The sequence below is a fragment of the Talpa europaea genome, assembly GCF_964194135.1.
Source record: "Talpa europaea genome assembly, chromosome: 4".
Taxonomy (NCBI): Eukaryota; Metazoa; Chordata; class Mammalia; order Eulipotyphla; family Talpidae; genus Talpa; species Talpa europaea.
In genome coordinates this window covers 51,869,447-51,897,435 of record NC_140070.1, presented here as the reverse complement: position 1 = coordinate 51,897,435, position 27,989 = coordinate 51,869,447, and the positions used below count along the sequence as shown (strand labels likewise).

The window sequence follows — 27,989 nt, the reverse complement described above, 5'->3', positions numbered from 1 at the left end:
ATTTCCACTGAGAAGATATGGGGTATACAGCTAGGGGACGCTGGTTTTATTAATTCAGCAGATTTTTTTTAAAACCACATGCATACATTTACTTTTAAATTAATTTTTAGTGAAAAGTATTTTTTTAAACAGTATTTTTTTTTAAAGATTTATTTATTTATTTATCTATACAAGCACTGGGTACAGTCAGAAGTGCGGGAGGGTGAGAGAATTCACCAGAGCCAGAGTGGGGAACAGAACAGGAAGAAGGACCGAAGTACACTGCTGAGGGGAGCAGTGGGCGGCAGGAGAGGTCTGCGTGCCATGTGGGACCCTTGCCGGCGGCCGGGGATCGAACCAGTGCTGCAGAGGCTGCGGGCAGCTTCGCAGCCCAGTGCTTAACAGCTGTGCCACCAGGGGAGGCCCAACAGTAAGAATTTTTAAATGGAGAAAACATGGTTGATACTTTTTGAGAACATATAGTTGGTATTTTTTGAGACAGAGTGGGGAGCAGAACAGGCAGATTTACTGAAATACACTGCAAAGGGGAGCAATGGACTAGACACCACTGAAAAAATGATGTTTATAGCGTGCTCTTTAACACAGAGCTCTAGAATAAATCCAGAATACAGACTGTAACTTCTCTCCATTTCTAAGTCACCTCGATTTTATTGAGATTACTGCATTATCCTTCCAATTATTGTCTCCCTGCTTCTACCCTTGCCCCACTCCCTCCAAACCATCTTCAGTAGCCAGAGTAATACATTAAAAACTTAAATCAGAAGTCACTCCTCAGCTTAAAAAACTGACAGTCTAGTTATTTATAGGACAAACCATTATCTTCTATTTCTTCACCTAGCTCTTTTCCTCCTTTTTATCAGTGGCTTTCAAATCTTTGACTTCAAGCCATGAAAAATATTTTACATCAAGATGCAATATGAGGCAAAGAAGTTATGAAGAGGCAAGGAAGGGTTGTGAGCACGACTGCCAAGACAGTGATCTTAGGACTTGCAGCCTCTAGAAGTGAGAGATTAGATTTCTGTTTTAAGTCAACAAGTCTGCAGGGCTTTGTTACACCAGTCACAGGAATCTTAGTCACGTGTTTACAGTCTATCTTCTTTCCAGGTCCTGAGCACAAATCTCACAAATAGGAGAATGAGAGCAACGACAAATCCTGTATCCTTAACACCTGGAATAGTATCTAACACATAATTAGCACTCAATAAATGATGGAAAGAAAAAAAAAAGATGCAACATATTCACATGCACACACAAACATTTCCTAAAACAGTATTTGCCCTTGTTATATGCAATGCACTCTTATTTTTAAAATGTTGGTCACAACCAAAAATACTGATTTCATAATACACTGATGGGTTGCTATCCACTTTGATACATACTGTTCTGTGTTAATTACATCCAATTTAACTAGAAAGAGTAGGGGAAATTTTTTCTTCTGTATTACTACATATTTTATGTAGCTTGTGAGTAGATATTTTTATGGACTAGTCAATTTAGTACAAGATTCAAGCAGAATGCTAAACTAAAGCTGGAGGTTGGAGACAATGCATTTTCAGCTTCACAATTAAATGCATGTGAGCACAAGTAATCCATATACTACTTGCCTCATTTATGAGTCTGCAAGACATGGATAGCAGAATTCTATACAAATATTGTAACATTTTAAATTATTTATCTTATTTCACTACTCCACAAGAAAATTTCATTAGCAATGAATATTGCTTTAAATATTTTAATACTTACAATAAGCAAACTTCTCATGAACATGGATCCATGTAGCCAATATAATGCTTTAAAAAACAAGCAAGGTATAAATGTAGAATGTACCAAGGCTGACAAGAATCCAGAATCAAGAAGGGGAAGAATATGGAATTTAAAAGGCCATGTAGGAGTCTCTGACATTTGCAAAAAAATGTATGAACATGAAAAATATTACACAAAGGAAAAAAAACTGCATGATCTAATTTATATGTGGAATCTAACAAGGTAGAACACATTGAAGGCTAAGGGCGGGTAGATGGTAGGGAAAATGGGAAGATGCTGGTCAAAGGGTTACAGTTATGTAACATGAGTAACTCGAAAAATCTAAGAAATCTAAAGTGCAGGCATGAGGACAGCTAATAACACTGGACTGAGTGCTGAAAATTTGCTAAGAGTAGATTTCAGGTGCTCTCATCAATCACAGAAAAAGGTTAACTGTGAGATGATGTTAGTTCAACTACAGTAACCAACTATGTATACTCAATCTTGTTATACATTTAAATATATACAATTAAAGAAAAAAAAAAAGGTGGACATGTGAAGAAACTCCCATAATTATCTAGCTAGGAGTTACTAAAAACTAACAATCATGGACTGAAATGTAGCTAAAGGGACAGTCTTTCTGATACCCAACTATCCTTTGGTTTTGCTGGCTCTATAATCTAAACCTAAACTTCCTCTGGTTTCCTGTCACCATCGACACTCCACACAGGCCCTCATTTCATTTACTGATATTGTCTTCAAACTGCTCCTGAGTGATGTGGCCAATGCATTAAGATAATCAGTTGCAAAGTGCCACCAATGTTATCTGCTGTTTCTAATAAAGAAAGTTGGGTGCTTTACCTTAAATGCTTTGATTAGCAGAGAATTCCAAGGAAATAATAGCCAAGTTTGATAGTAGATAAGCCTATGAGTTCATTATTCCATATAGAAAGGCCAGTTTCTAGGTTATGAATCTAATAAAACTATTAAATGTCACTACTCTTGGTGTATACAAGTTAGTGAGTGCTTAAGCTACATGTTCTTAATGTGAAACTACTTGGATCAGTGCTTGTTTTAGTTTTATAGACAAATGTCATATATTCTAAAGATATGAGAAGGCCAACATTCTTGGTGCAAGTCATATAATCACATAACTATGCCTGGATTTTAAAGAGTAAGGATTATTTAACCTGGTTATCACTAAACACCTTTACAAGACATTTAAAACTACTCCATCTTCACAATGTATGCCAAGTTGCATAAGTAAATTAAGTCACCCTGGGGACTTTACTAGACTCTAGACACATTTTTAGCACATGGTTATTTAAGAGTGTAAATGCCTAAGAACTTTCCACTGTTGCTTCTACTTGCTTATTGTATAAAATGAGGATAAAAAATATGGACCTCTGGGTTATTAAAAGCTACTTAGATTTTTTTTTTTTTTTTTGAAGTTAGGCACAACGTAACCGAGACTGGCTTTAAAAAAAAAAAAAAAAAAAAAGGCGAAAAACATTTGTACAAATACAGATCTTGCAAAAGGCAGGCCTCTTGGGGGCACCAAAGTATTCTCCTTTACCCAAATTATAGCAACACAGGAATCAGATGTTTGGAGAAGATGAAGATGAAGAGGAAAGGGGAGAGAAACTGTTCACTAAGTAATATTAATAGCTAGCAGATCAGTTTCAGCCATCAGTTTCAGATGCCAAGTCATAAATCCCTAGAGAAGGTGCACAGACATAAAACCCCATCAGCTGACAGCCCTAAGCTACTGAACCATTAGAACCAGTTCCCTTTGCTTTATAGGACTTCTACTAGTCTCATCTGGAAGGCATACCTAAGACACACCAGGGTTCTGCTAAGGAAACGGTGGATCATGGAAAACTGTGATTCCAACACTGTGACTGTTGGATGTACACCTTGATCTTACCCTTTTGGGCATGTATGGTCTTACCTTTTTGAGCAAAAACAAGGGACTTGTTTTAGACAACATAATTTATAAATGAACAAAATCTCTTCTGATTGAGTCCGCAACATTGGGGGTGTGTGTGTATGTGTATACATAGGTACATACTTTGGAAATATTTTTGTTAACTTTAATTAAACCTATTTTGTCAGACAATTGTTGTGTCTTACTTTGTAAAGCCAAATTAACAGTTTGAAACATTTTGTCATTTTTCTGCCTATAGGTAATAATGTACTATAACTTACTAGTTAGGGCATTAGTCAAATTAAGAAATACCATTAAGGAATGGATTCATTAAAATGTTAGCCAAGGAGGGCCGCCCCTGGTGGCACAGCAGTTGAGCGCTGGGCTGTAAGGCTGCCCGCAGCCTCTGCAGTGCCAGGTTCGTTCCCCAGCCACTGGCGAGGGTCACACACACAAAAAAAGTTAGCCAAGGAGTCTTTTAATCTCAAAACATGTAGCCTGTCTCTGAAATTTTATAAAATTCGTTTAAAAGTCTTACCAAAAATTGTTTCTCAAGTTGTCTATTTGTAGAGATAGTTTCTCTAAAGCTTTAGTATTTAGGCAGGAGATAATATAAGTTCTTGAAAAAGTGAACAAAGGACATAGTATACATATTTGACAGTAAATTATGAGAATTCAGAAAGATGTAACAGTGGTTGAGAATAGGGTTTTTTTTTTTTTAAGGTACATGCATCATTTCTGGTGTAGGCTGGTTATTTGCTGAATGCTAAAGCCAAAATTTTAAATCTAATAATACTGAAAAATGGAAAATGTTAACCAACATAGGTGAATATATAAACACAAGAAAGTCATATTAAATATCATACAAGATACAGTTGTATAATAATTCACTTTAAGGAAAAACAATAAGGTATCAGACTGAAGATTAAAAAAAAAAATCACTACATGGCCTCGCTGGTGGCACAGGCGATTGAGTGCAGTGCTCTGAGGCTGTCCGCAGCCTCTGCACTGTGGGTTCAATCCCGGCAAGCCAGGGAGATACTCACATGGCGCAGCAGACCTCCTGACTCGCCCACTGCTCCCCTCACCAGTGTATTTCGGTCAGTCTGGCTGTTCTGTTCCCTGCTCTGTCTCTGGTGAATTCTCTCACCCTCTCGCACATCTCGCCTGTACCCTGGTTCTTGCATAAATAAATAAATCTTTAAAAAAAAATCACTACAGAAACAAAACATGCTGAAGGCATATGGTAGATTTAGTAAAAGTAAATTTCTCCCACAAATTTCTCCTAGTGAGTTTTATTTGCTCCTCACGTGCAGCAAATCTCAAAATGTTCTCTTTGTCTCTAATTTCTCTCCCACTCCAGTCAGACTTTTACTCCTTGCCCTGGCTTCCTTTTACTCCTGATTTACTCCTGCTAGTCAAGGTCACCAATGGTTTCCAAGTGTTAAATTCAATGATTAATATCTCTCAAACCTCACGACAGTAATGTTTGACTTCTGATCACCTTCCTAGGTACTCTCCATCTGCTTCATCTGACTTTCAGAACACCACATTTTCTTGGTCACTGTAAGTCTAATTTTCATATTCCCCCTTTTCTCCTGATTTCTTTTGTCAAAGTTTCCAGAGGTCAGTCCTTGGCTCTCCTCCCTACATACACTCTCGTAGTGATCTAAGGCTCATGGCACCATCTATGTTCCAGTAACTATTAAATGTCTATCTCTAGTCTAGACCTCTTCTCCAGGCGACTATGTCCAACCACCCAAACAATTGGTGCCTTGACCTCCTTACTTCCCCAATTTTAAACGTCTTGTCTTTCCCCACCCCACCCTATTCTATCTGCAACCTGGTCCATCTCACGTGACGATGCCATCCATCCAGATACGAAACCTAGGCACATTCTTGACTCCTTTTCCTCAAACTCTACATTGAATACATCACAAAGCTTGTAATCTGTCTTCACAATCTAACCAGAATTCAACCGCTTCTCACTATTGCCAACCTGCTCGGAACCACTGTTAACTCCCATTTGGATTACTACAATTGCTAAACTGCCCTTGCACTATGGAGTCTGAACAGGACTTTAAAAGCCTGACCAGTCTTTAAAATTCCTTCGATGCCTCCTATCACTTTGAAAAACTTGAAATTCTTTAATGGCCTAACAAGACTCTGGTCAGGTTACACCTGCCTCATTACTGTGCTCTAACCCCAGTGTATTTTCACCATAGGTTCCTTAGGAATGGTTGACTCTCCTGCCACCCTGCTCAAATGTTACCTTCTCAGTAACAATCATCACCACTCCCCTACAGTTCAGTCTTACAGTTTCTCTTTTATACTGCTCTATTCCCCCCATCCAACAGCACGGAACACTTTCTAATTAATAATAGCACGACAATTCCTTTTTTTTGTACATAATTGTGGATATTCTTTGATACAACACTAAAACTGGGCAAATGATGGGTTCTGAAAAGTTTAGCTGCAATATGGAATCTTAACTATACCAATAACTTTTTGATACCGCTACATTAAAATCCACCAGTCTATTTTACAACAGACTGCATGTGTAAAACATCATGCATTGGTCATCTGAAAAACACAGATTTGCTGGGTCACACAGATTTTCCAAATGTTGATACATTTTATTTATACATTATCAAAAAATTAACAATTCCTGTCAACTCAAGATTTCACACATTCTAATTTTTGCTTGAAAATTCAAATTTTATCATATGGTAACATAAACTATCTGTGGTTTTTCCTGAAGCAACAAGCTTCTCTTCATTTTTTGAGAAAATGTGCCAAATATTCAAGTCTAAATAGTGCAATTTGTCTACCAATTGTTCTTTTAAGAGTGGTTCTCATGAATAAATAGCTTTAGACTGAAACAATTGCAAAACTACTTAGATATGCAGCAGTACTTTATGCATTTTTTCCATCTTCTCACATAATATTAAGTAAAGATAGGTATTCAAGGTCAAGATTTAACAAAATTAGTAATTTTTACTGCTTCAAGAATGTCCTGAAGTGAAACTGGCTTTAAAAAAAAACCTGCAAGTGTGAAGACTGCTAGTATAATCTGGTGACTGCCTTGATGGAGGCTGAGGCATCAGCAGTTTTACCTACCATTACTTTTATTTATTTATTTATTTATTTATTTTTAAATAGAGGCATGCTTTATTTATTTGTTTGCTGGCCTGTCCGTTTTGTTTTGTTTATACATGCACTGGGCACAGCCAGAAGCGCGGGAGGGTGAGAGAATTCACCAGAGGCAGAGCGGGGAGCAGAGCAGGCAGAAGGACCGAAGGACACTGCTGAGGGGAGCAGCGGGCGGCAGGAGAGTTCTGCACGCCATGTGGGACCCTCCTCCGGTGGCCGGGGAGCAGCCAGGGATCGAACCGGCGCTGCAGAGGCCGCGGGCAGCTTCGCAACCCAGCGCTCAACCGCTGCGCCACCGGGGAGGCCCTACCTACCATTACTTTTGCACCATCAGTACAAATGTCAATACAGTGAAAAGGTAAATACTGTCCTAGTATTTCTATGAAAATAATTCTGTCAGATGACAGAAAAGGTCTCAGGAACGCCTCTCCCACACTGCTGTAATACATTAACCCACATACAGCAGAATAGTTTCTTTGAGAATATTCTCTATCAGAATACTGCCTGAGTCTTGCCTGCTATTAGTCAGATGAAAGGATGCATTTTTAATAAGGAAAATAAAAAATGAAATGGAAATAAACATTTCAACAATGAAATGGAAATAAACATTACTTATATATTTAAGTATTCCACTTTCTTGACTTTACAGGCAAGTTAAATAATTTAACAGATAATGTAACAGAAGTTCCGCAGAATCAACAATCTGATAATCAAAGTGGGAGTTTCCTGCTGAACAAATGAATAGTTTAATATGTGAATGGATTAAATCCAGTATATCAAAATACACAGTTTCTTAGATACTCTGAATTATTCTTCACTAGATTTATTAAGGTCTCTCATTGTCCACAGGAGCTATATTAAAAATAAAAAAGATCTACCTATTTCATGTTTGAAAGGCTTATTCCTCCCATTTGAGACAAAAATTGAAATCTCTCAAATAGCAAAGAAATCAACTGCCTTTGGTGGATATGTGCAGCTAATACACTAACTAGAAAATGTGTAATTCTATTAAAGAATTAAAAAAAATATATTTCTTATTGCTTATATCTTCATTTTCAGACATACAGTGTTAATAGAAGTACAGCAAAAACTCATTCTTATTTACATGTCTTTGTAGGCTGTCATGAGTTGCCTCAGTAACTCCACTTAACCAATGACCTAACAAACTCTGAATATTAACTCTGGCAAAAGCATAATGGGACCAAAGGGTGTCTTAAACAAAGCACGAGTTATGCATGTGAGTATGTCACCCAACCCAAGGTCCAGTGCTGGTCTGTTTAAAATGTTCCTGTTTTAATAATACAGTTAACTAAGCAATCAGAAATCTCTCTGAGATGCTGATAAACAAATACTTTAATGTATACAATTATAACCATCAAGAAAACCCAAAAGCTCTGTATTCAGACAATTTTTGCTACTATTAAATGCCACTGTGAAAAGTTACTTGGTTCTTTCAGTATACAGTCTTCATAATTTAATCCAAATGGTACCCATGTGTGAAGTATCTCCAACATAATAGCTAGTTAGATTTCTCTTTATTTTTTTTAAAGATTTATTTTATTTATTTATGCATACTAGAGCTGGGGTGTAGGCCAGAGGTGCGGGGGTGGAGAGAGGATTCACCAGAGACAAAGTGGGGAGAACAGGTAGACTGAAATACACTGCTGAAGGGAGCAGAGGGCCAGACAGGAGAGGTCTGCTTCACTATGTGGGTTACCTCCCTGGCCAGGGAGTGACTGCGGATAGCTTCATAGTGTTGCGACTTAACCCCCTGCACCACCAGGGAGGCCCAAGATTTCTTTTTATCTATCTGGTTATTATTAAAGTAAAATTTTCCCTAGCTCCTAATTTGCGGAATTCTATCAGGATAAACAAGTGAAATTTATATTTCTATGAAAAACTTTCTAAGGAAATTTGAAATATAATCATAGTTATCTTCAATTAAGAACAATGTTAACAACACAACCTGACATGCATTTCTACAATGCTCTCTGCATTGATTTCCAGATAGAGTTTACATAAGATAGTGCTGTAAGGATCTTTTTAGAGTATTCACTTCTCATTTTACAGGTATGAAAAACTGACCTTTCATAAGTCAACTTACATTTCAGTATTTTTCCATATTTCCAAGATGCTGAACCAGATGACCATTACCATCTTTCCTAGTTCTAATGTTTCTTTGAGAGACAAGTCAAGTTTTATTGAAAAGATTTATGCAACTACATAAATGTAAAATCAACCTAATAAATGAAAATCAAAAGGAGATGCAAAGGAAGGGAATTTATAAGGTTGAGTACCTGTCTCATGCCAGGGTCCTACATACCAGTATCTCATTTAATACTCTCAATAACCTGGATTTTGGGGGGACTTGTGTGAATTCTAAATCTGTATGTGTTCAGATGATGCAAAAACTCCATTCATGTTCTTAAAGAAAAAGCTAACCATGGGCCTTAACATGTATTAATAACAAGTTAAGTGACTGATGATCCTAATCTGAACTGGGAAGTGTAGTGCAATCAAGTTAACATTTCAAATAAATGTCCTCTACTTTAAACAAAACTGGATAAATGAATCTTGACTACACAATAATAAAATTATTAGGAACCAGAGAGTGGATTTTAAAAATGAAGCAATTAAAAACAAAAGGTTTATCTATTTTTCAACCAAATTAAAACAGTAGCCAGAAGTAAGTGTCTGGTCTATTTCTGGAGTTACTATGTGCCCTAGTAACAGAAAGGAATCCAACTATTTGCCTAACAAGACATCTTTAGGAGAACATCTACAGAGCTAATAGGTTTTTAAAAATTATTTAATTCAAGACCTTTGATAAAGTTACCAGAAATATAAAGGGCAAGCTTTGACAAAACTGGGCCTCACAGATTAAAGAAAACTATTGTTTTATGTTCGAACAGTGGCTGACCCTAATTGGTGAACAATGTGTGTTTGGTGAATGAATATGCCAACCCAAGGCAAGGACGGCCACCACTGGCAACAGAGTCCATAAGTTCAACTCAGATCAAGGCACTGTAAATAGAAATGAATGTGTTACTTTAATAGTCTTAAAGTGATCGATTTTAAAACTAAACTATAGGGCTCAAAGGGAAGGTGACTCTAGTTGGTCATACTGACAGAAGTAACTCACTGCAGCACCCCTCCTATTTTAAAAATTAGACACTGATCCTAAAGAGAAGAGCTCTATGTCTCTCCAAACAATTTGGACAGAACAAATTATTTCGTCTCCTTAAAAGGAGACTAAATTGTTTCAGGTTGGCAATCAGGGAAGGAAAACTTTAGGCTTAGTTTTAATCTTGTTCACACTGTCAAAGCATATGACCTCTCTCTACCCACCACTTTCTCCTTCAAACAGACGAAAAGCCGCGGGTGTGTAGGACGGCTGACAGAAGGTCGACAGGTTTTCAAGGAAAAAAAAAAAAATCTGACCCCCCCAAGGCAGTGCCGCTGGGGGCCGCCGATCTCGACCCGGAGAAGCTCGAGAAGGAAATTTCCCAAATGCGAGAAACAACCTACAGCTAAAGCGGGGGCCAGAGCCCCCAAACCTCCCCCGGCGGCTGCACCGGGGGACAGCGGGGCCCGGAAATCAGCTGCCCGAGGTCCGAGGTGGAGCGTGAGCGACGTGAGGAGGCCCCGGAGCCCGCGCCGCGAGCAGGGAAGGAGGAGGCCCGGCGCCCATTTTGTCCGCGGCCTCCGCACTTCGCACCCCGTCCCCCGGCCGAGTCACCCCGGCGCGGCCTGCAGCTGGGCTCCCCGCCGCGTCCCGCACCCCGGGCAGCGGTTGGGCCGCGGCGCGCGCCCGTTTCCGCGTCCGCCCCACGCCCGGAGGCTCGACCCCGTTCCGCGGGCCCGAAGCCTCACGTCCCGCCCGGGCTCCAGGGCCAGCCCTGCCGCGGCCCCCGGCGCTCCCCGCCCCGGCCTCCCCCTCCCGGCCCCCGTTCCCCGGGCCCCTCACCCCCTCGCCCGCGCCTCAGCCCAGTCCCCGCCCCCCCCGCTGGCCCCCAGCCTGGACCGTACCCCCCAGCAAACAGATGCACCAGCGTGTCCCTCTGGCTCATTCTCTCTCCCTCATGTCCTCCGGGCGCTGAGGCGGGAGGCGGATGCGGCCGCCCGAGAAGGCCGGCGGCTTCGGGGCGGGCGGGAGCTGCACAGAGCCGCAGGGGCGGCGAGCGAGCAGGCGGAGACGCGGCCGCAGACAGCCTCCCGCGCGGCCCTCCTCGCGGCCCTCCCCGCGGCGCTGCAGCCGCGCCGCCTCCCGCTCAGGGTCGGCGCTGTATTCCCGAGCCCGTGAGCGGCGCGGCGCGGCGGCGGCTGCCGGCTGCCGGGTGGGTGCGGGGACATGAATATTCCGATGACCCCCGACATAAACAGAAGCTCCCATTGGCGCGCGCTGCGTGACGTCAGCGGTCGGCATGCCTCTTTCACGTGATCGGTAAGGGGTTTCTCAATGAAAGGCCGCAAGGCGGGGTCAGAGCGCGTGCCCGGAGGGGAGTAGGTCGCTGCGTCCTCGCACCTGATCCGCGGACCCCGGAGGCGGCACCCCGCGCGGCCCGGGCCTGCGTGGGTGCGGAGATCGGGACTCCGAGCCCCTCCTGATACCGGGACCGCGGGAGACGCGTTAGAGCTTTCGGGTTGTCTGGGCGGGGCAGGGCGCCCGCGTGCCCAGTCTCTGACCGACTTCAAAAAATAAATAAATAAATAAAAGTCTTATTTTTAGAGCTTTTCTTATTTAAGTTTACCACAAAATTAAAAGGAAAATTCAGAGATTTCCCATCTTCTCCCTTGTTTGATTTACTTACACACACTCTGGCTTTATGACCCTGCAATTCTGCTTCCTGGTACCTAGTTGAGATTAACACTCCACAATGCCTGAGGCAGCTTGTGTGAGGTGACTGGTGCACAGCATCACAAACCACAATACAGTATTTGCAAACAATCTGGTAATAGTGGAAAATTGAGATCAGTAGAGGAATGGAGAAATAAATCATGGAGCATTCCTATTGTGGAATATAATAGCATTGTGACAAGGAGTAAGGTGGATTCATATGGAAAAAAATCTCCAAGGCATATTAAATAAAACAGGTAAAGCAATGAGGTTTTTTTTTTTTAGAAGCAATAGAGAAAATTGCGATTTATTCTTTTTTCTAGCCGGTAAATATTTCATGTTTGTATACATTAGGGTAGTAGAGGTCAAATACTAAAGGAAGAAAACATTTTCTTTCTCCAGTACATGGTTTTCACATTTTTGTTAGTAATTATTTCTAAGGTGCAGAAAATAGTATCACATATAGTCATGTCCTCATCATTCACACGGAATACATGTTATTATTTTCCACCCCCTTTTTTTAGTAACTTCCTTTCCACCTGTAAGACCTTTATCCCCACGGAAGAGAGGTTAACCATGACTTTGCTTTCCTCCAGGGTCACTGGTTTCATGAAGTCTTCTGTATGGTCTTCACTGGCTCCTAAATGCCTACAAAATGTGGCATTTGGAAGTGTTCCACTGTGCTCCTCGAAGTGTTCATCTACTCCACAATTAATGCCCATCTGCCAAATAGTCATGAGAGCACCCGTCTCACAAGGCAGTAGTGAGGACTAAAATATGAGGTGTTAAAATCTATAAAGTCCCTATAGCAGTGCTACATAAGTGCTACATATAATTATTACTAGAATTATTTACTGCTCTGTGTTCTTAAGAAGAAAAATAGCAGTTGATAATTCTTGAGCACTTACTCATGTGCAGCATTCTGAGCTAAGTAAGCACTTTGTAGCCTTCTCTCATTAAACTCACAATAACTCTATGAGATAAAAGATATTAGCCCCCAATTTCATGTGAAGAGAGGGAGGTGTAGAATGGTTGACTTGCCCAAGATGACCTACTTTATTAAAATGAAGCTTGGATGATTTCAGTTCTTTTGATAAAGTAATAGCTTTCTCTTAGAAAGGAAAATTTTTTTAACCAGAAAAGTAAACATAAAAATTGCCACCACTGACCATTCTTTCTCCAACTCATTGCATTAACATTTGGAGGTATTTCTTGTTTTATTAGTAGCATTATTGAAGTATTATTCATGTGCCATAAATTCAGCTATTTAAAGTGTACAATTTAGTGTTATTTAGTATGTTCTCATGAATTGACCTAATTCCAGAACATTTTCTTCACCCAACTCCTGGCAACCACAATCTGCTCTCTTTGGAGTTACTAATCTGAACATTTCTTATAAATAAATAATACAATATGTGGCTTTATGTGTCTGATTTTCAAGTTTCATTCACGTTGTAGCATGTGTCAGTGCTTCAGTCTATTTATGACTAAATATTCCATTGTATGTGTACACCATTTTGCTTACTCATTCTCTTAGATGGCCATTTAGATTGTTTCCACTTTTTGGCTGCTGGGAATAATGCTGCCATGAGCTTTTGTGCAAAAAGTTTAGCATGAATACACACTTTCAATTCTCTTGGGTGTATACCTGGAAGTGGAATTGCTGGGTCTTATGCTAATTCAATATTTAATCCTTTGAATATTTGCCAGACTGTTTTCCAAAGTGTAGCATTTTAGATTACTTCTTTCAAGGCAATAGCTGTAGCTCCCTGTTTTGTTGTTTTGTTTTGTTTTGCATAGTGAATGCCATTGTAACCACGTTATAGTGAGAGTTCTTATGTATAGTAAGTTATTCCCCATAATGAGCAATACCTGTCTTTTTAAACTCTTTTATGTGCCATTGAAGGAGTCCCTGGCCCCCGCACATTCCAACTGGTACATCATTGGTGCTGCCCACTTGGGTGTGGTAGCTGAGGTCATGCTTGCAGGGATTCTAGGATTGAATTGGCTGTTATGCACGCTGATGTTCCACAGCACTGTTATCTGCCTGCTCTTTTCAAACCTTTCTTCATCATTCTTGTTCATTACAGCATGTCTTCAAGTGATTCTTTCTAGAGTGGCACAAAGAGATCTCTTGAACCCTTGCACCTTACACAAACAAGCTTCCAAGTGCTTTTGCAGAAGGATGATAGGCAGGGTGGGTAGGGCTAAAATCAAGCTTTGGTGTGAAGCACCTTCAAGTCTTCCTGTTGAGGTGTCTTCTGGGATTTGTAGTTTCACACTGAATATAGAAAGAGAAACTGATGGGGTTGTCTCACAACTCAGTGCTTACCTCAACACATGCAAATAAGCCCATTATTAAGTAGAGAGGAACCGGGGTTCTCTATTTTCTAATCGGTACAGATCTTGAATTTTAGTTGCTAATGAGCAGAGATCTTTATAGCTATTTATGCCGGGAGTAGAACATAACTGGGTCACTGATGCCTTTCCCTCCTACCCCATCCTTTGTCTCTATTGGTCATTTAGGTACAGACAATTCCTTTGTGTTTCAAGCCTTGAATTGGAAGCATTAGTTTTAAATGTTTGGGTAGGTTTTTAGTGAGAGATTAGGAAAGATGGTTTTATGCTCTATATTCTATAGCCAGATATCTTTTTATTTTTATTTTTTCTTTATTTTGCTTTTTTAAAAAAATTGAAGTAACATTGCATTATAGTAATATGGGTGTGCATCGTATTTTGCTTTTAATAAAAAGCAATATATTCAAATAAGTGCATGAGAAATTAAAATCCACTCCTCAGTGTCTCCTCCTCAATTTCCACTCCTCAGAGGAAATCATTAAGAGTTCTGTGAGCTGTGAGCATCCCTCTCAGTATCTGTGCCATGATGGCAATCATCTCAAATATAGTTTGCAAGAAGTTGAGCTGGAGTGGAAATCTAGTCTGTTTCTGGGTCTGAGATAGAACCTGGAAGCTCCCCTTTCCCTGGGGACCACCCAGCTATATATTGATTTTTTTTAAGATTGATTGATTTATTTATGCATACAAGAACTGGGGTACAGGCCAGAGGTGCGGGGTGGCGTGGGTGAGAGGATTCACCAGAGACAGAGTGGGGAACAAAACAGATGGATTGACTGAAAAACACTACTGAGGGGAGCAGCGAGCGAGACAGGAGAGGTCTGCCCTGCCATGTGGGTTAGCTCTCTGGCCGGGAATTGAATTTGTGCTGCAGTGGCTTCGGATAGCTTCATCGGTTGTGTCTTAACCCCTTGCACTGCCAGGGAGGCCCCTAGATATAGATTCTTAAAAACAGGGGAAATTCTGACACAGTTACAATGTGGATAAACCTTGAAGAATTATGTGAAGTGAAATAAGTCATCACAAAGGGGCAAATATTTTATGATTCCACTTATATGATATACCTAAATAGTCAAATTCATAGAGAAAGAAAGTAAAACAATGGTTACTAGGGGCTGAGGAAGAGGCTTTGGAAAGTTAGTGTTTTAATGAGTATGGGTTTTCAATTTAGCGTGGTGGAAAGTTCTGGAGATGGGTGGTGGTGATGGTTGTTCAATAATGTGAATGTATTGAATACCATTGAAAACTTATTCAAAAGTGGTCAAAATGATAAATTTGATGTCATGTATATTTTATCACAATAAAAATGTATAATCAATGCACATGGTTGCAAAAAAGTAGAAGTATTTAGTATTATAAACATTACAAATAACATCAGAATCCCTACTCCATTTTTCCATTTCCCCAGTTTTGCTCCTAGAGATAACAACTATTCAACTTTTAAATTTTTCTTTAGTGCCTAATTTCTCAGAATAGCCGCTCATGTTGCTTGTCTTGATTTTGTTAGTTTCAAGCACCATTTCTCTTCTGGTGATAATCAATGCAGATTTAGATCTTACCCCACTCCTCTATTCTCCATTTTCTCTGCTTCATCTTCCCTATACTTGTATCACAATTTTTTAGTTAAATTGACAATTGTTTATCTTATCAGGCTATGTAAATTTGGTTCATTTCAAAACCAAATGGTGCACATATTTTTTTGGAACAACTTGATATTTTTCTTGGTGCTAACAATTACTCTTCTGTTTTCCCTTGTTGCTTAACTTTCTATGAACCTATTCTTACTCCATCATATGTATCAATATCTATAAATATTTTTCTAAAGGTTTACGTATCAGTTTATCAAAGCTATCTTTTGCTTCCCCCTGGAGACTTTCCTCCAGATTCATCATCGTCCTGCTGCAACTTAAACTGGTGGCTTTCTCAATCACATGCTTGGCCTCCTGGAATGTACATCCTCCAACCTGTTTCCTGGATCTCATTTTTTTTTTCTGGGTTTGCTACTTCATTTTGCACAAGTACATTTTTGCAGATACCAAAGAAAAGGTCTACAGGAGGTATCACTACTGCTACATGTTGCATGCTTTCTATTTTATTTTCATATTTGATAATTTTAGTATAGGATTCTGGGTTAAAAAAAATGTTCCCTTTGACTTTTGAATTCAGGGTCCCATTGTTTTCTACCATTCAGTGCTAATATTAAGAAGTTAGGGTCTCCCTGGTGGCCCAGGGATTAAGTAAGTCTCAGCACTATCACTATTGTGGCCTGAGTTTGATGCCTGGCCCAGGGAGCCAGCCCACATAGGGCACAGCAGACCTCTCCTGTCTAGCCCCCTGCTCCCCTTAGCAGTGTATTTCAGTAAATCTGCCTGTTCTGCTCCCCACTCTGTCTCTGGTGAATCCTCTCACTCCCTCCCCTACCTCTGGCCTACACCCCAGTTCTTCTATGACGCAATAAAAAAATAGAAGTTTTGACTTCATTTGTGCCTCTGATTTATTACATATAACATGTGTTTTGCTCTTTAAACCTATTAGGATTTCTCTCTTGTCTTTTTGGAGTTTTGGGGTTCAGAGAGTGGGGTCCTTGGGTTCACTCTGGGAAAAGTTTCACGAGTGCTCCCCTTTTAGTGGCACCGGTGAGTTTCTCAGGCGAGTTTCTCCATGACACAGAGACATGAGTTATATTCAAAAGGGCAGGCTTATTATAAAAGGTAGAGAAAAATAAAATACACTTGCATAGACACAAGCAAGCCCTGAAAGTGACAGGTTTGCTAAGAGAGAGGCCTGCATGGTCACAGGTGGGCAGCCTTGAGGAGAGCTGCGTCTGCTGAGAGAAGAGAAGCCCTAGCATTGTACAGGCCATGGGCAGGCAGGAGGCTGCTGCCCTGTGGAGGGAGAGAGTTGGCAGCGAGGAGCTCCTGCGTAGTCACAGGTGGGCAGAAGGACTATCTAGGCTACCTATGCCAGTGCAGAGACTGCACTGATATAGTCTTCTTCTCTTTGGGAGGGGTTCATTGTGCAGTGGTCTGCTTCCTGTTGATTTTGGATAATTACGTAGAATTTGAAAGAGACCAGAGATTCTACAACCTCCATATCTTGCCCTCCAGTCTGTGCTGTTGGACACTAACAGCATCTGACACTTTGCTTGGGTCTCTGCCTTGGTGCCTAAGGATTTTTAATTCCCATAGCTGGTTTAATGACTATATTAATCACTTCTACCCCCATCTCCAGGTTCCAGCATTGTATAAGTCAGGCTTTTGGTCTGTGGTGCCTCCTTTCCAACTTTTCTGTTCTTAACCTCCATCAGTGACACTGGGGTTTCTTCATTCACACACTGGGTACCTAGGGTGGCCTTTGCAGTCTGAAAATTAGGATTTTCCCTTGGCATATTCTCTAATACTTGGGGTGTGCTAGTTTGGGTTTTTCAGTCCCCAAAGTTGAAATCTGTAGATGATGTTTTCTGTGCCCCCAGTACCTGGTAAGAAATTAGCACTGGGTCAATACCCAGAGTCCAAGGCCAGAGAATAAATGAGTAAATTTCTAGTTTGGCAGCAATGCTCTGAGAAGCAGCACTTGACAAGCATGTAGTTGGGAAGAGAGTGATAACAGCTCCATTTCACAAGTAGCCAGTTTCCTTGAGTCTGGGATGGACAGACCGGTTTAACAACTTTCCACTTTATCCAGTGTTAACTCCAGGCCATGCCCTTTTAGGCAGCTTCACAGTTGAGTGAACAGAAGGGAAATGGAGAACAGACTGAAGTTTCATTGTACTTGAGATTAGGGTCAAAGATCAGGGCTGGAAGGGAGACTTCCATGCCATGAAGACAGAATTACTGAGGAAAAGTCTTTCAGTCTCCCCAAAGTAGGGGATACTAAGAGCTTTTTGTATTTAATGTTATGTCTGCTGCTCAAACTTAAAAGTCTACTTCCAGAATGTCAGTGAAGCTATCCCCATTCAATTTCTAGGCCACAATTAAGCAGTTTGTTTATCATTGATTGAGAAATACTTCAAGTTCAATTTCTTTTCATCGATTGTGACATACATATAAAGTTGTTTTCATAGCTTTCCCATCAATGTGGCTTTGCAAAACTCTCACTTCCAAACAAGATGGAATAAAAGGGATCAGAAATATCATTTAATACTACGTAATATGTTTTTCAGATACTTGACATCAGGCAGTGAAAGACATTGATTCTTGTGAGATGGGAAACCAATAAAGTAAGCAATGCAATTGCTCCACTTGGTTGCCTGGAGATAGTTTCCAGGCTACAGAACAGAAAGGTGGGAACCTTTAGAGTCTGGCAGGCTCTGAGTTGAGAACCCACAGTTGAGAGTCCAGGGAGACCAAGGCAGTTAGAGTCTATGAGATATGGTACTAAGAATTCAGATATCTGGGGGCCTCCCTGGTGGTGCAGGGGGTTAAGACACAACCACTGCAGCACGAGTTAGATCCCCAGCTAGGGAGGTGACCCACATGGCACAGCAGACCTCCCCTGACTCTCCCGCTGCTCCCCTCAACAGTGTATTTCAGTCACTCTGCCTGTTCTGTTTCCCACTCTGTCTCTGGTGAATCCTCTCACCCCCTGCACCTCTGGCCTGTACCCCAGCTCTTGTATGCATGGATAAATGGATTTTTAAAAAAATAAATAAATAAAAATAATTCAGATAGCTGAGAGGGTCCTCTTTAAGTTTTCATCTGAGTACTAATCAGTGTGTGCACATGAGAAAACTAACTGAAGGAGGAGAAACAAATCTCACAGGATTAAAGAGACCAGTATTTGGAGTTCACACATGGCCAGGAATACTGTCTATTTCCATCAACCAGAATGGAAAATCTTACAAATCAGGGCACATTGGATAGAGTACTCAAGTGTCTTGTTTCACTAAAGAGACAATTAACCAAACGAGAGACATCCTACTGATGGGGAGAAAATATTTGCACTCCATAAAACTGATAGGAACTGATCACAAAGATGTCCAAAGAGCTCACATGACTCAACAAAAACAAAGTAAACAATCTAGTCAAAAAATGGGCAGAATAGTTAAAAAGACACTTCTCCAAAGAGGATATGCAAATGGTCAACAGGTATATGAAAAAATTTTCAGCATCACTTATAATCAGGGAAATGTGAATCAAAACCATACCAATGAGAATGGCATATATTTAAAAAAAACTAGCAACAACAAGTGATGGCAAAGATGTGGAGAAAAAGAAACTCTCCTACACTGCTGGTGACAGTGCAGAGTGGTCTAACCACTATGGAAAGCTGTGTGGAAGTTCCTCAAACTACTAAAAATGGAGTTACCATATGACCCAGCAATTCCACTCTTCCCAAAGAACACAAAACATATTCAAAAGGATACCCGTACTCCTATGTTTATTGCAGCACTATTTACATAGGTAAGCTATGGAAACAACCCAAATGCCCAAAAATAGATGACTGGATCAAGAAGATGTGGTACATATACACCATGGAATATTACTCAGCATTCAAAAAAAAAAACAAACTCATGCTATTCATGGCAACGTGGAACTAGAAGGGATTATGCTCAGCAAAATAAGCCAGAAAGAAAAAGAAAAATATTGGATGGTTTCACTTATAGGAGGAATATAGGGGAACCAACTAAGGGATAAGGAAATAATAGTAATAATAAACAAATAAAATTAACAAGCAACTATAAATCAGAGACACTCTGCAGGGGAGGGGGAGGGAAAGGGATCAAAACAGGGGAGGGAAGAGCACAAGGGACTATGGTGATGGTGCACGGGTCAATGCTGGTGGGAATTTTATGGGGACTACAGCTGAGAGGAGAAAGCATACATTGTACAAAAATGAGTAATGATGTAAAATATATATAAACAAATTAATTAATTAATTTTTTTAAAAAGGACAAAATTGGGGAAAAAAAGTGCCTTGCTTCATTAATGGGGAAGAATTAGCTCTGACTAAACACTGTTCTACTCCTGCTAAATTCATCTCATGAGTGAGATGTGAAAGTGTTGGGGGCTTAGGATGTCCTGAACAATCTCCACAAACAGATTTTACGGACCCCACCTCAACCTCAGAGGAAGAGATCCAAGACACCAAGGACTACAAATCCCATAATGTCATCACCACTGAAGGGAGGATTGCTGGGAACTGAGTGTGGAGTTAAGCAGCCAGGTTTGGTACATCACCAGACATGTAGGTCTTGGGGGCCCTTGGTTTTTCACAGGCTTCTAGTGTGCTGTTGGGGTTCCAGCTCAGCGGAACTGGTAGGACACATTCACCAATTTATCTCTCTCTTCTTTTCTCCCTGAGTTATCCCTTTTTTCACTTCACTCCCTTTTTTTTTTGGTAAATAAACCCTTTATTAACCTTTTTGCATGTGCCTGCAGTTGAATCTCATTATAAGTCCCTTTTAAATGTGTGGGTGAGGACCCACAGTCAGCAAGCCATTTCACATTGGGGTTGCCCTGTAACAAAAGGACTAAACTGTGTGCAGTTAAATACATCCCAAAATAAAGCTTAAATTAATTTATAGGAATACAAAAATATGTAGCACTTTACAAAGTCAAATCACAATGCCTGATATTCAATCAAAGATAACCAGGTATGCAATAAAACGGGAAAATAGGACCTGACTTTCATATAATGTATATTAATAAAAATTTATTTATATTTATTATGAAGAAGTAGAGTATCATTTCAAGATAAACTGTGATAATGTGAAGATTGATATCACAAATGTAAAGTACCTGCTAATATAATAAAATTATAGCTAGAAAGTTAACAGGAGAGGTAAAATGAAATGTAAAAAGTATATAATCAAACACAAGACTGAAAGAGGCTTCGAAGCACAGGTGGGCAAAGGGAAGTCAAATAATCAAGATGACAGACTTAAACATAACTATATTAATAGTCATATCAAATGTAAATTATCCCAATTAAAAAGAGATAGTCAAATTGAACAAAAAGCAAGCTCCAACTATATGCTGCCTATAATTAAAATATTAAGAATGAATATGTTGAAAGTTGAAAGATACATCAAGCTAGCACTACTCAATAAAACCTGCAGTGGCTATATTACTATTGATAGATTTCTGCACAAAGAAGATTATCAGAGATAAAAAGGCCCATTCATAATAATAAAGAGTCCATTTCATCAAGAAGATTGAATAATGCCAAATATTTATGTACCTAGTAATAGGGCTATAAAATACAATTAGCAAAAACTGATAGAGCTGCAAAGGGAAAAAAACAAATCCATAATTATAGCCAAATATTTAACATCCTTATCTAAATAATTAATAGAACAAGTAAACAATCAGCAAGGCTATCCTAGATTTAAATAACACCATCAACCTACTTTTCCTAATTGACATTTGTAGACTGTTTCTCTCAACAACAGCAGAAGACATTTTCTTTTGAAGTGCACATGGAGCATTTGCCGGATAGATGATATTTTGGGTTACTAGAACAAATTTCAAAAAAAATTAAGAGTCCTGAAATCATACAAATTATGAAATGAAACGGAACCATAATTTTAATTGAACTACAGGATTTTCCAGGCTTGAGTATATCACTGCTCATATCATTTGGTTCTTATAAATTAATTGTGCCCATGATTCCACTCATTATGGGTAAAGATAAGATGTGTAAACAGTAGAGTGTGTAGTTGCAAGATGTGTGTAGGTAATAGGTGATTGAAGAAGTGATTAGGGATAATTCAACTCCAAGAAATGAAACATCTATTACAGCTATGCAGTTTTAACTTTCATTCAACAAATTTTTATCAGGCAGTGACATTTTGGTGGATGCTTTCACATATGCCTTCTTATTCTATCTTCACCAAACCCCACAAGATTGGAGTTATTTCATTTTTGCTACTTATAGGAGAAAGAGAGAGAGAGATGAAGGCGTGGGAGAAAGAGCAGAAAGTCCAGCTCCACTGGTTTCATGGTCAAGTTGCCATGAAACTTGTCTAGCTCTCCCTTCAATCTCCAACCCTCCCTATAAGCACAGGTACCTCTAGGCCAAGCGAACCGCTGGTGTTTCCCATGCTCATACAGTTGCTTCATTCTTCTGAGCTTTCATACAGCTCAAAACATCTCCATCCCCTCCTTTGTGCTCCACAGTTCTGTGCTTGCCTCTCCAAACATGCCCTGTCCTCTCTTCAGGCCTGAGTACTCCCCAAGTGCCTGAATTCCTGGCACACAGGGCACCATGCTTCCCCAGATTGGGTACCATTTCATATGTGTCGTTGTAGCTTTTTTGGCTATATGACATTAAATAAATATTTTCCATGGGCCTGCCATGTGCCAGGTACTCTCTTAGTGGAGCAGCAAGACAGACAAGTTGCCACCACTCTCTGAGTTTATATTCTGGTATACAACCCGCAATACATGGACAACAAAGAAAACAATTCATACTGTGGCAATACTTTACTGTGAAGAAAAATAAATGATGGGAGGAAATAGTTTAGATTGAGTGGTTATGGATATACTCTCAGAGGACATGCCATATATATTGAGAGCTGAGAATGATAAGAAGGGAATTAATCATGTGAAGATGGGGGGTTGTGTTAGTTTGCTAAGGCTGCTGTCACAAAAATACCATAGACTGGGTTGCTTAAGCCAGAGAAATTAATGTTCTCACAGGAATGGAGGTTAAAAGTTTAAGATCAAGGTGATGGCAGGTTTGGCTTCTTCTGAGGCCCCTCTCCTTGGCTGGCAAATGGCAGCCTTCTCTTGTGGTGGTTCCTCAGGCTGTGTGTTATCAGTGACCTAATGTCTTGTTATGAGGACTCTACTTTTACTGGATTAGGATCCACCCCATTGTACCTTAGTTTAGGATCCACCCTTCATTGTACCTTAATTTCCTCTTTAAAAGCCCAGTCTCCAAATTCAGTCAGTTTCTGAGGTACTGGACATTAGGACATGAATTTGGGAACACATTCTTTAGCACATAAGAGGTGACAGTACATTTCCAGGAATAGCAAGCGCAAAGGCTGGAGAACACTTATGGAGAAAGGAAGGCGGTGAGACATGAACAGAATGAGTAGGAAAGAGGACTGGCTGGAGATGACATAAAGAGGTGGTCAGGCACTTGTAGGTCATTAAAGGATTTTATTCTAAGATAAATGGAAAACCACAGGAGGGTTTAAAGCATGGCAGTGCAAGGACCCAGTTTTCAGTTTCAAAAGATCACTCTGGGGTCTCCCTGAAGGCTCAAGTTTGTGTTTCAGCATTATTACCACTGTGGCCTTAGTTCAATTACAGTCTGAGTTCGATCCCAGCCAGGAAGCTAACCTACAGACAGTACAGCAGACCTCTCCTGTTTCACCCTCTGCTCCCCTTAGTAGTGTATTTCAGTAAAACTGCCTGTTGTGCACCCCACTCTGTCTCTCACCCCCTTCACCTCTGGCCTACACCCCAGTTCTTCATGCAAAAGAAAAAAAGTCAAAACATCACTCTGGTAATAAAACTGAATGTAAGGGAATAGGAAATGCATTGGGTGACTATGCAGGTGATAGCCTGGAAAGTGTTCTCAGAGGTCCAGTGAGTGGGCTGGCGTGCGAGGAGGAGTAAGCGGATGGGATAAGGGAGAAAGTACAGGGTACTTTCACAGAAGTGCAATTTTCAGCCAAGATTCATCACAGTGACTAGAAGATGCTAATTTATGAACACTTTCCATGAGTAAGGCAAGGTCATTCTAAGGAGGATTTGATTACTTGTTTTAACATGTGACAATGAAGATTTTGGAGTCATTCCAAAGGTAGTTAAGGTGTTAGGGGGAAGTGATGTCCTGAGTTAATCCCATACAGGCTTTGTGGACTCCACCCCCACTCCAGACTAAAGCCATCAAGACTCTGGGAAAGACAAATCCCATCACCACCAAGGGAGGGTGGCTGGGACCTGAGGGTGGAGTTGGGCAGCCAGGTTGGATATAAAAAACCAAACACGTGGGCCTTGGGCGCTCTCTGGCTCGCGATCGCTCGCCTCCCGGCTTCACCGCTCCTGGCTGGCGTCCAGCTCTCAGAGCGCCATTTTGGGATTCCTGATCAGCGGATCGGGTAGGACTCATTTAAAACTTTGTCTCCCGCTTTTCTCCCAGAGCTGTACATTTCCTCATTTCCCCTTCCCTTGTAAATAAACCTTTTATTAACCTTTCACGTGTGCCTGCAGTAGAGCATTGATAAGTCCTTTTAAGCGCGCGGGTGAGGACCCACAGTCAGGCACCCCGTTTTGTATCGGGGCTGCTCTACAACAAGGGTAGGGCTCCAGGCACCAACAATCATGCCTAGGTGTGCTCAGATACATGCACCTCCAGGAAGAAGCTGAAATAAAGTTGGTTGCCACAGACCACCCAGGCTTGAAGCTTGACCAATCACTGCTGCACAAATATTCTACCAATCAGAACTGCACTGACTGGAAGCAGATTTGCATAAAAGATCTGAGCGTCAACTTGCTCTTCAAGTATTCTTGGGTATGTGTTCCCTGAGCTGCAGTCCTAATAAAACCCTCAAATAAATGCTTGTGCTTTACTTGAACCAGGTCTGTGTTCATTCTGGGGTGACAAGTAGTTTACTTTCATCCTCAGGACAATCCTGTGAGAGGAAATTGCCACCATACGGTTGAGAAGAGGATTGCGAGTCTAGTGGAACCTCTGGTGAGCATCTAGCCCCAATGACACCCTTAGAACCCTGTCCTCTGCCCTCCCAAGGCACTCTGTCAGGAGGGCTGCTAGTGTAGCCTCTGTCCTGAGCAGCTGAGCCTGTCTCAGAGCAAACCCCACCCCACAGTGGAGACCCAAGCCTGTGGGTCTTTAATAAGAAATAGTTGCTAAAAGGCAGCATTTAATTGCATGTTTTATTAATTTGTTCTCTATGCAATATTAATCAGTGAGTAATTTGATTTATAGCAATCTCAAAAGTACGAGAACTCCTCTAATTCCATTTTCTCAGCTAAGTTCTACCTCTGCTCTATCTTACCAAAGAAAACCACTCCTCCTAGAGGACTCTGCTCAACTCCGTCCTTCAGCCCTCCTAAGGAAAGCTGGAAACTTATTTTTATGAAGAGGCAAACAAAACAGTGAAAAGGAAAGAGGGGAGAGAGAAGTTGAGGGTGGGGCACTGGTGGCAGTGCTGGGAAGCAGAAGCAATTAGGAGGTGGGGTGTGGGAGGTGGGCAGGTCAAGCATAAGACCTACGCTCTCGCTCCCAGGGGGCCCACTGAGCAGGGAAGTGAGCCTGACCTGAGCTGCCAGCCTAAGGTGAGGGGAGGTCACACTCCACTCCTATGTGGTTTTCTGGTAGGAAGGAATGTCAGCAGTGGACACCAAACAGAGGTGGTCTTTATTTTCACTTGGCCCACAACACACATTGCCACTTTTTTTCAGGCAGGCCCAGAGCCAGGGAGGTTTTTAAAAAATAGTCAACAAGGAGGAGGGTGTGGTCAGTGTGTGGGATGGGTATCCAGAATTATCCAGATGGCATAGCCTCTATCCCAGGGCTTTCCCGTGTTGACAAAAGCTAAAGGAGCCTTTTCCCTGAAGGGCAAAGGAACATCTTGCTGTGATAAGGTTTGCTGATAAGGAGGGGACAGTAATTTTGTCCTTTGATAATGGTCAATTTAAGAGAGTAAAGAAGTTCAAAGAACTCTCAGACTAAGGGTCTCTGTTTTCAAGGACCCTCCAATTTGTCCTTGAGACACTTCCAGCCCAATGTAAACATGGTTTATAAAAATTTTAGGATATGGTCCACACATGCATGAATATGATTCAGGCACCTTGTCATATTTGAAGAACAGTTGGTAGGGTCTAGGTAACTCTTGTTTTAAGTAACCACTTGATACAGGCTTTACAAACAGTATGTTCTTTTTTTTAAGATTTATTTATTTATGCATACAAGATCTGGGGTACAGGCCAGAGGTGTGGAAGATGAGAGGATTCACCAGAGACAGACTAGGGAACAAAACAGATGGGTTGACTGAAACACACTGCTGAGGGGAGCAGTGGGCGAGTCAGGAGAGGTCTGCTGAGCCATGTCGGTCACTTCTCTGGCTGAGAATTGAACTTGTGCTGCAGTGGCAGCGGATAACTTCACAGTGCTGTGTCTTAACCCCTTGCACCACCAGGGATCCCCCAAGTATGTTCTTTAGATCTAAATTCATATGAGAATTTAAGATTAAAGTGGCCCTTCAAATTAATGGGGAAATGATATATTATTCAATAAATCATGTGGGGATTATTGGATTAGCCCATCTGCAAAAATCAAACAAAACTGTGGATTTCCAATCATACTTCTTAGATCAAAATAAATTCCAGATGGATCAAAGATTTAAATGCAAAAGTGAAGACAAGTTAAAAGAATGAGAAGACAAGCTACAGGGAGAAAATAACTGCAGGATACATTTCTTATAAGGAACTTTTAAAACTCAAAATTAAGAAAATGAACAATCCAAATAAAAATGACAAAAGACCTGAATAAGTACTTCATCAAAGAATGGCAAGTAAGATGGCAAGGAGGCATATGAAAAGGTGTTCAGCATCAGATGTCATTAGGGAAATGCAACTTAAAATCACAAGATCCTACTACATTCCTGTTAGAATGGCCAACATTCAAAACTCTGATAACACCAAATAATGGTGTAGATGTGGAGCAATAAGAGCTCTCATTCATTGCTAGTCAGAATGCAAAGTGGTACAGTCATCTCCCCTCCTCCCTCAGTAAATCAAGCTTTCTTGGAATGCAGCCAAGTGTAGTCTCTGAACACTCCCAGCTATAGCTGCAACTGGTAGTTGTGATAAAGACCATGTGGCCCACCAAGCAAAAAATATATGCTATTTGGTCTTTTATAGAAAAAGCTATTGACCTGTAATCTGGATAGAGACTATCTAAAATACAAACATTGAGACCTTCTGATTTTATGTGTAAAGAAGGAAGGCAGGGAGGGTATGATTTGTCCAGCCTCAGGTGGTGCAACTAAGAGATACTCTATCTCTCCTCTTTCCTGTTTTTGCTTTTGAAACTCTTCCTCTTTCGTCACTTGAATAACAATGGTTCATTTTGAAACCTTGATTCAGAAAAGCCTGGAAACTGTCCCCTATGTCCCTCTGCTTTGCCAAAGAGATATTTGTGAGCTTCTTCCCAGAGCTGAGGTGATTCAGCCATTTTGGAAGGCAGTTTGGTGTTTTCTTATAAAATTAAATAAATACACTCTTACCATATGATTTAGCAGTTGTGCTTCTCAACATTTGGAATTTACCCAGAAAAGTAGAAAACTCATGTATGCAAACAGTCACTTTATTCATAATTCCCAAATCATGCCCTTCAGTAGGTGAAGAGATAAATGGTGGCACAGTCATACAATGGACTATAACTCAGCACTGAAAAGAAATGAACTCTCAAGCCAGGAGATGATATGGAGGAATCTTCAATGCATGTTACTATGTGAAAGAAGTCATTCGGAAAAGACTGTGTATTGTCTCAGTCCATCTATCTAACATTCTGGAAAAGACAAGCCTATGGAGATAGTAAAAAGATAAGTGATTGCCAGGGACTGGGGGAGGGAGAGATGAATAGAAAGAACACAAGAAAATTTTTAGGACAGTGAAACTATTCTGTTAGATGTCACAATGGTGAATACAAGACACTATACATTTGTTAAAACCCGTAGCATGTCCAACACCAAGAGTGAACCCTAAGATGAACTATGGCTTCTTGGTGACAAAGATGTGCCAGTATAGTTTCACCCATGGTAACAAATGTACCACTCTTGTGGGGGATATTGGTAGTGGAGGAGCTGGGTTGGTGTGGAGTCAGGGAGCATATGGGAACTCTGTTGCTCCATTTTGCTGTGAACTCAACACTGTTCTAAAAAATAAAATTCATTAAAAAAATTAAACCATCAGAAACAAAACCACACCAGAAGTTAAGCCAAGTGTTTCGCCTATATAGGAAATATAGGCGAAACACTACGTGATCTGCACA

The 27,989-nt window shown here is 40.7% G+C and overlaps 1 protein-coding gene across 2 annotated transcripts in view; it reads right to left on the bottom strand.

Annotated features, from left to right (window-relative positions):
- The window catches only part of SLC25A36 (solute carrier family 25 member 36), a gene marked incomplete at both ends in the record, with an annotated part of 32,329 nt that extends 21,436 nt beyond the window's left edge, over positions 1 to 10,893 (bottom strand). For both annotated transcript variants that reach the window (XM_084231890.1, XM_084231891.1), the window contains one exon: positions 10,853 to 10,893. In XM_084231890.1, the coding sequence (XP_084088016.1) occupies positions 10,853 to 10,893 (41 nt within the window). The remainder of the gene's footprint in view (positions 1 to 10,852) is intronic.
- Positions 10,894 to 27,989: the final 17,096 nt, after the last annotated feature.